This window comes from Mytilinidion resinicola, assembly GCF_010093595.1.
Source record: "Mytilinidion resinicola strain CBS 304.34 unplaced genomic scaffold BDZ99scaffold_5, whole genome shotgun sequence".
NCBI lineage: Eukaryota > Fungi > Ascomycota > Dothideomycetes > Mytilinidiales > Mytilinidiaceae > Mytilinidion > Mytilinidion resinicola.
In genome coordinates, this window is record NW_022985441.1 from 2,159,347 (window position 1) to 2,167,302 (window position 7,956).

The 7,956-nt window shown below is 51.6% G+C and overlaps 5 protein-coding genes across 5 annotated transcripts in view; 1 reads left to right on the forward strand and 4 right to left on the reverse strand.

Annotated features, from left to right (window-relative positions):
- Positions 1–231, forward strand: part of BDZ99DRAFT_474213 (uncharacterized protein) — a gene marked incomplete at both ends in the record, with an annotated part of 941 nt that extends 710 nt beyond the window's left edge. Inside the window, one exon of the mRNA XM_033721876.1 lies at positions 49–231. Coding sequence (XP_033580546.1) covers positions 49–231 — 183 coding nt within the window. The remainder of the gene's footprint in view (positions 1–48) is intronic.
- Positions 232–529: 298 nt separating this feature from the next.
- BDZ99DRAFT_496537 (uncharacterized protein) lies at positions 530–1,334 on the reverse strand (the record flags this gene model as incomplete). Its single annotated transcript, XM_033723448.1, has 3 exons — positions 530–969; positions 1,068–1,143; positions 1,175–1,334. The coding sequence occupies 3 exons, from the start codon at positions 1,332–1,334 to the stop codon at positions 801–803; spliced, it is 405 nt and encodes a 134-aa protein (XP_033580547.1). The 3' UTR covers positions 530–800.
- A 708-nt stretch (positions 1,335–2,042) lies between these two features.
- On the reverse strand, positions 2,043–3,268 carry BDZ99DRAFT_460791 (uncharacterized protein). Its single transcript, XM_033719462.1, has 2 exons — positions 2,647–3,268; positions 2,043–2,596 (listed from the first exon to the last, which is right to left on the reverse strand). The coding sequence occupies exons 1-2, from the start codon at positions 3,051–3,053 to the stop codon at positions 2,179–2,181; spliced, it is 825 nt and encodes a 274-aa protein (XP_033580548.1). The 5' UTR covers positions 3,054–3,268; the 3' UTR covers positions 2,043–2,178.
- A 1,733-nt stretch (positions 3,269–5,001) lies between these two features.
- On the reverse strand, positions 5,002–5,881 carry BDZ99DRAFT_517831 (uncharacterized protein; the record flags this gene model as incomplete). The annotated part of the gene is made up of 2 exons (XM_033725222.1): positions 5,002–5,441; positions 5,506–5,881. The coding sequence occupies 2 exons, from the start codon at positions 5,879–5,881 to the stop codon at positions 5,002–5,004; spliced, it is 816 nt and encodes a 271-aa protein (XP_033580549.1).
- A 764-nt stretch (positions 5,882–6,645) lies between these two features.
- BDZ99DRAFT_517832 (uncharacterized protein) lies at positions 6,646–7,808 on the reverse strand (the record flags this gene model as incomplete). The annotated part of the gene is made up of 2 exons (XM_033725223.1): positions 6,646–7,178; positions 7,241–7,808. The coding sequence occupies 2 exons, from the start codon at positions 7,806–7,808 to the stop codon at positions 6,646–6,648; spliced, it is 1,101 nt and encodes a 366-aa protein (XP_033580550.1).
- Between the last annotated feature and the right edge of the window lie 148 nt (positions 7,809–7,956).

Below are 7,956 nucleotides of genomic sequence, written 5' to 3' on the forward strand. Positions count from 1 at the left end.
GGGGAGGAGCGGCATTTGGACTGTGAGGTGCCGGAGACGGCAGTGTAGATGATTTTGGCGGGCGGGGTGTTTTCGCAGAGGAGGGTGGGCGGGTGGAGAGACGTAGGGCAGGTGGAAGGGGGTGGGGTGTTTGGGCAGGTTGGGGAGAGGGGGGATGTGGCGGCGGAGACGAGGGAGATGGCGAGGGAGGCGTCTGAGAGGATGAAAGAGCTGGATAAAGGGAGGGGGTGAGAGGGTGAGGAGGAGTTGGTGTGGTTCTAGAAAGAATCGAGACTATGCGACACATTAAGAAGGGTTTCGATGTAGGTGGTGGCAGTAAAGCAGGCCCAAAGTCCACAGGTCACGTGATAGTCACTTGATTGAAGTATTCCGAACCCTTTGGGAAACGGAAGTTCTGCTACACACTTCTCATGTTTCAGAAGCTCTCTGATATTTGTTAAGGGGGGTTATTGTAGAGCGCGCTTCTTTCTGGAATAACCAAAGAGGATGAACTCGAAGAAGCACCACGGAGATAATCACAAATGCATTCGAGGAGGATATTGTCTAACGATAGCATATGAAAATACCGAAACCTAGGCCAATACTGTGTCTGAGACCCATTACAAGGTACATTAAGGAACCTCCAGTAATGTTTTATGAAAAGGAAATGTTACTAAAAAGAGAAGTGCACCTCTAAGAAGTTCAGAAGCCGGCAAGTCGATTGTCCCATTCCACCCTCAACTTTAGAACGAAACTCTCACGAAGGGATCACGACCGCCCTATAATCGCCCGAAGCTGCTGGAGCATGTTTACTGAATGTCTTAATCGTGCTGTGCCTTTTGCTTGCTCATAGCCTCTTCGGTTGCGAATGGATCATCAACGACGATCCCGCCATCATCCAACACCCACACATTAGGGACATCCCCATGTAGCTCCTGGCGGCGTTCTTTAGGCGGCCAGCTCACGGGCAGTTTCTCGGGGATAGGGTCACTACAAAATATCAGCGGTGCAAGCTAGAGGGTACAGCGCAACGAAAGAAACATGTCGAGGAGTGTCTGGAATAGCGAAATAATTTAGCAATCACTTACCCTGGAATCCACTTGTGTACCCCCCGAGGGTGCCCTTTGCCGTCGTCTTCCCAGGTACCCCTATAGCCGGGCTCGCCTTGGTGCTTGTCGGAGATGTGGGCGTAGACGATTTTCCCTCATGGCGGAGTGGACGGCCTGAGGGGAAGCGGGCTTGGACGGATCGAGGAGGTCTCCGATGCAAGTGGGGCGAGTGGGACCAGTGGGGAGAGCAGTTGAGACGGTAGCCAGAGTGAGGAGGACTAGCGCGGCGATGGTGATGAGCTTCATGTTGGCTGAGTTGGCTTTCGGTTTTGAAGGGTTGAGGTTGTGGAAGAGTCAAGCTTGGGGTTGAAAAGTTGGGCTTGGTATTGGAAGAGTTGTGTTAATAGAGGGTTGTGAGGAAGAAATGAGATGGGGATCTGTGAGATTTTTAAATGCTACGAATGTCCAAGCTTCGTGCTCTGATTGCTCGCGCCCGAAGGTCCGAAACCCAAGATTCCTGGTTAAAGAATCATACTATGATTGGGGTCGAAAGTGGGTCAACTCGTCCGCGGTAGGCGAGACTTCAACTACAACGAACGCATCGCTGCTATTGGAGGCGAAATGCCGGTTGAGACATAATTTTTGGATGCCACATTTATTCCTGCGATGTGGCCTCGAAACCAAGGTACTGTATTAGCCGTACCTTGGTTGTGTCGTTCTGCACGCGTCGCCTCCGAGTTTCGACTTCCAGTACCACGGAACATGAGTCTCGCTTCCAGATCGGCATTCGCCACCAACCAAGACTGCATTTTACGATCGATAGGCTAAGCGATATCTACATGGGGTATCCTGATAGTTTTGAAACTCTAAATACATTGCAAGACCCCACGCAGTGGAAATAAGGCTGCCGTTTGACTGGCCGAAGACGTACTCGCTACGGTACTCCTTACAGTGGTGTCGAGGTAGCAAGAGAGAGGCTGAGTACATCCATTCACGGCTAACATGTTTATAGAGCTCAAGTATAATATATATGTTGATGCACTACGAACTAGACTACCTTTTGACGGTGATATCGAGTGAGAAGAGTGAAACCCAGCAGTGGCATATCCGTGTGCCCAGACTTATAACCTAGCTGTACTCCCACGAGCACCTACACGTACGTGATTTGCACCGACGAATCGCTCTCAATCGTGACCGTAGTCAAAACTTTGCTGTTCTGCTTCAAATCAATGACCGTTGCGCCACTCAAGCCCACAGTCTCCGACGCCGTCTTAGCCGATGCGCCCGTAAACGTGACCGTATGGAAGTCGCTCAACGGCACTTCGGAGTTGTTTTCGTCGAAGTCCTCAACGATCCACTCGGCGTTCTGGCCCGCCAGCGTCGACGAGCTGTCCGGCGCGCTCAGCGTCTTGCTGACGCTCTTTCCCGTGGTCTTGTTGGCAAGAGTAACCGTGCCCTTGGAGCTGCTGCTGCTCACGATGGAGATCGCGATGACATCTCCAGTATGTACAGCGAAGTTGCTGAAATCGTACGCATAGTCAGGGTACCACTCGTACCAGGAGTCATACCTCCAGGCTAGGTTAGTGACATTCCATCTGCTCAGAGCGGGATAACTCACGAGACGGTGCCGGAAGAGCTAATGGTGAAGTCCACACCGGCTTGCAGGATAGCGTTGCCGTAGGTGTCGCCGTCGATGCCGACCCAGGCGCTGCTGGACCACGAGCTTTGGCTGCCCGTGCCCTTTGAGACACTGGGCACGGTGAAGGTGCCGTAGGCAGATTTGAAGGACTGCCCCGATGGCGGGCTTTCGAGGACGGCACCGGACCAGTTGGAGGAGTAGGCGACGTTGGCCGTGTTGTTGCCGGCAACATCGGTCTTTTCTTCGTCGTCAAAGACAGGGACGAGGGGCTTGGAGCCGCGGGCCAATGCTCGGCGGTTAAGGCGATCTGCGAGCTTGGTGCCAGAGGGGCGAGACAGAGAGCCGGTGGCTAGAAGAGCCGTAGCGAGGAAAAGAGAAAGCTTCATGATTGACAGAAGTAGGGATCTTTGTAGAATGTGTGTGCTTGGAAGTGCTTGGAAGTGTTCTGGACGACTTGAGAAGAACTTCAGTGACTTATATACTTCTGCACCGGTGTAGTTTTTCATGCAGTATTTCCAGGCGGAGTCGCGTGCTGCAGGTCTTGCGATGGACAATGGGGCTTTATTTCCTCTTTCATCATCATGCCCGGTCGACTCGCAATCGTGGTTCGGTATTGTGGTATCAGTCGTGCTTTCAGGATGGGAAAACCCTCTCTAAATTGGAAGGTTGATATTCAAACACTTTAGAAAATTCTCGAAGCATGCATAGCACCGTGATAGCTTCATCGAGTTGCTTGCTTTGGATATTAGGATACCGTAAGTGACATGGTAGCCCTGCCAGACAAGATAAGAACCGACGGGAAAGGGGCGTACTGGAAAGGTGGCGGCGCCACTAAAGCTTATCTTCTATTCGAACGACTTTGTGTATAGAGAAAACTAGATAGGTCACTAGTTGAACTTATTTGAATTGTTGCGAGTGGAAAGATTCTGTGCCAGAACCAGTTAACTGCATAGCTGTAACATCCCGGGCCTTGACGGGGACTTTTGGTTGTCCTTCATCGCCGAGCTATTCTGCCCAAGCGAGTTGTAGGTAACGAGTGCAGTTGAAGGTTAGCTGAAGATGCCATGAAAACGCCACTCGATCACGTCTCAGGTCCGACCTTCCGTGTCAAGTTTAGGACGGTATTCGTACCTCGTTTGCTTGCCAGTAGCGAGAAACGTCCCGCTCCGCGGATGCCTGCTGCATGATCTCCTGCATCCTTAGCGATTAGACAAAGTAAGGTTCAGATGGCGGAGAAGCTTGCGGGCATGACGTGCCAGCGGAGTATTGGCAACGGGAGGCGCAATGCTTGGACGGACAAAGCTTTCGGGCGTTTATGAGCCTATCCAACAACGGACATACAACCACATTAGGATCGATTTTGGCATTCCGGCGCTGGTTTAATATATCCATGGTGTGGTTCGGCAGTTCCGGCATTCGAGAAGTGTCGCCAAGGCGCCACAATTAATATATGAAGCCTTGGACAGAAGGTGGCATCGCACCCTTAACCGGCTCTGGGCATCCATCGACCGGGAGATCAGCGAAGTGGTTCTGTTGTAAGAAGCTTATCGTCGACTGGCGAAGCTTAGCGGCCGAACCCTGGAGTGGGAATGCTTGCTGCATACGCTGTACCAAGCCTATTCGGGAAGGTTGGGAAGGTTGCCAGGGGTTGCAACTCCAGGTCAGAAAATGGTCGGATGACCGTGTGCCATACGATAAGACCCCTCCACCAAGCTTGTCGGTATCGTAATGCATTCGGCATTGTACCAAATGTTCCTAGTAATTCCGTGGGTGGATCGCTGAGTGGAAACTGTTAACGCGCGCGATGTGCAGTCATTAATTGGCCAAGTATTCAGAAAATAGATTCGATATATTCCGTCTCTCAAAAGCGGCATGTCGAGAAAAAGAACTATAGCTTGAATTGACTCTGCGAGATCTCATTAACTTTATAAGGCTCTAAGCCTAGAAACTAGAGAGTAAGCAAACCAGCCAACTGATATTTGATTTTTTAGAGTAAAAAGATGATGGCTTGGCAGAAATTCGCCGGAGGTGACAATGTCGGTATATCTTTCGCTATGTCATCTTTTGCTCTTGAATGGCGATTTTTAAGAACAAGTTTTGGGGAGCGCTAAGTAAACTAGGGTACATCTCAATGGCCTATTCAAGGCTTGTCCCATTGAAATTGATGTTTTATTTGATCTTGATGTAGCGCTCAAGCAAGAGTCCCGGGGAAGACACAAGCATACGCCCAACTCCTATGCCCATCTCCTTAGAAGTTCCACCCTGCCATTCCCGCACGTGAAGCATGACTCTCTGGCTTTTCAAGCGCCGGAAATTTGCCTGGATCTCTCCTTCTCAAGGGCGCTCTCCTTTTGATACCTTCAGCCTCTGCGTGGTATCCTCTAGACCGTTGCTCTTCTGAATGCTCCTATCCATCTTGGCAGCCTTCTTCTCAGCCTTCTTTCCAGCCTTCCTCTCGGCCCGCCTCTCCGCTCTTGTCTTAGCAACCTCAGGCTCTTCCCCTTTCTTGACCTCCCCTTCCTTGACCTTTAGCTTAGCATCCTCTTCCTGCTCCTTCGCATTCCATCCCTCAACCGCCTTCCTGACCGTATGGCATGGCTCCCTATGATCTGGCCAATCTTGCCGCTGACACATCCTCGAACAGTACTTGTAGACGTTGCACCCGGTACAAACCCACAGCTCTCCCGTAGTCCCGCACTTCTCGCACTGATCCGGGACACCGCTGCCTTTCAGGTGGTAGACTGTTGGCTTCCAGCCCTCTGGCACAACTGCGTCTATATACAAAATTATTAGTATCCAAATCAGACCTGACGCTCGAGCAGTCTCAGTGTTACTCACCATCCCGCTTCGTCTCAACATAGCGCTTCCGCCTCACAATCTTGGACTTCCCACCCGGCGTATCTTGCATGAAGTGTTGCCCGTCGTACTCGCCCCAGTACGCCGGCGGCACCGTGTCCACAATCACCTTGCCGTCTCTATCGGCGAAGTTCTGTAGCTCCGCTGCGCGGAACTCGGGGTTTGTGGCGTTTTGTTTCCAGAACGAGGAGGCCGGGTTGTTGGGGTCGAGCCGCGCGACTATGAGGTCTGCATAGGCTTCGAGCTCGGCGATGGAGAGGGAGGAGAACTCTTCTTCGATGTCAGGATCCTCGGCCATGCGCATGAATCTGAGGGCGGTGAGGGGGTCGGTGAGATCGGGTTTGGTGGTGGGAGGCATGATTGAGGCTGTATGTGGTTCAGGTTATGTGGGAGAAGTTAGTGGACTGCGCGTGAGAGGGTTTGAGAGAGGTGGGAGGATTTTCTAGCTCGACCTAGGACGCGGCTTACACTCACCTGAACTACAATAACTCGTCACGGATCTGTGTGCATTTGTCTGCCGCTGCTTGAAACTCCTCGACCAATTTTGGAAATTCCGAACGTTTTTGGTTGGGACAATCAATGAGCTCGCCGGACCACTTCAGGCAGTGGCTAATGGAAGTAGACACTGAGGTAGCTGTGCTATTTATCGCCCTAGATTTCTACAAACATGTTGGAGCACCACAATCAGTGGCAGAATAGTGTACTTGATTCGATAACGAGGCTGTATTAGCTTTCGCTCACATATCACGGGAAGAAGCCAAAGAACATCACTTTCTGTAGTCATTAGATGATATAGGCGCCACGTTTCATCACTTTGCGAAGCAGGGACTCAAAGAACGTTCGGAGGAGCGGTGCTGTTCTGTGCAACGATAGACCTACAAGCACTATTGACATGAGATATACTTCGACACTGATTGTTGTCCTTGCTCGTTGGTAGTCCTTCTCTCCTCTCCCAAAGGCTGAACCTCCCTTACGGTACCACGCAGTGTTTCAGAATGCCGCTTTAGCATAGACCGTCACCTTCTAGTGCCACATGTCCCAACCCAGCTCTCAAGTGTCGGACTCCTTCTCCACTCCCTGATTCTCGCTACCTAAGTCAGCGAGATGTTCTAGGCGGAAGGTCTAGGAAACCCTCTCTTTGAAAGCTTTGAACTCGTCCAGGTCTTGTGCAGTGAACTGCGCCATGATGGATTGGTCTTTGAGTGCTTTAGCCCAGAGGAATACAGTCGACGGTTCGTTGAAGTCGATCTTTGGCACATGGGGCATGCCATAGTTTTCCGCCATGTTAATCCCTTCGACGAATACCTTCGCTTTCTCCTCGCCGTCTTCCGGGTCAGGGTCTTGTTCAAAGCTCTCAGCCGTCTCCCCGGTTCGACTCGCGCCGCTAGTAGCGCCAATGCCAGCATCATCTCTAGGTATGAAGTGGGTTTCCCAGGCTCCTTTACCCCAAGTCTTTATCTGTTGGCAGTAGTGCTTGCGCATTTTGACCCAGTCTTGAGCCTGACATGCCCTTGAGCAGTAACTCGCTACACCGCAACCCGCGCATTTCTTCAGGTTGGTCGTCAAATGGCAGATGAGACAGCTGGCAGCCCGTGGGAGTCCTGTTCCTGTTGTTGGTCTGTAGACGGTTGGCATCCAGCCCTCGGATATCTCTTCTGCAAACATATCAGCACTTGAGCCAAAGTTTCGGACGGTTGTATGTGTATATATCACTTACCGCTATCATACTCCGGGGCATTCGCGCAAGCCGCAGGTGAACGTCGTAGCATTAGTCCGCCTTCCATGTCTTCTAAGTAATGGGCTCCACCATCCTCTTTCCAGTATGCTGGAGGCACAGTGTCGGTAATCTGCTTGCCCGAATCGTTTGCGCACATCTGGAGATATGACGCCCGGAAGGTAGGGTTCGTGAGATTGTCTTCCTCGAAGAAACTAGCGGGATGGTTCGGGTTCATGCGGTCCATTACAATGTCCAAGAACGGGATCAGTTCGTCGTTAGGAAGAGCGTTGAACTCTGCTTTGAGGAGAGGGTCGTGGTGTGATTCCATGAATTTGAAGATGATGGCGGGGTCGTTGAGGTCAATTTCGGATCTTGTCGTGCCTGAAGCGAATGTCTGGTCTTCGCGCCTCGTGGACGTCTGCGTGGACGTCTGCGTGGACTCCCGCCCGTTTACAACCGCGCCCTGCTCATCGTTTCTCACTGCCGTAAGGTATCCCATCCAAAGCTGGCAATCATGCTTGTGGGCTTTCCAGTTGGCGCGCTGGCACTCTTTGGAGCAGTATTTCATGTACTTGCAGGCAGCACATGCTCTTAGCTTGTACTTGGAGTTGCTGGCATAGCAGCTGCCTACATGCCTAGCCAGTTACAACTTCTACAGAGAGGGGTTGGGGTACGGTGGCCTACCGTGCCTACCGTGCCTACTGCTGTCTCTAATT

Excerpts from the sequence above, each read along its gene's own strand:
- BDZ99DRAFT_460791 (XM_033719462.1), bottom strand. The coding sequence starts at position 3,053 with ATGAAGCTTTCTCTTTTCCTCGCTACGGCTCTTCTAGCCACCGGCTCT. Across the intron at positions 2,597-2,646 it reads AGCTCTTCCGGCACCGTCTC|GTATGACTCCTGGTACGAGT; the intron begins GTGAGTTATCCC and ends CCTAGCCTGGAG.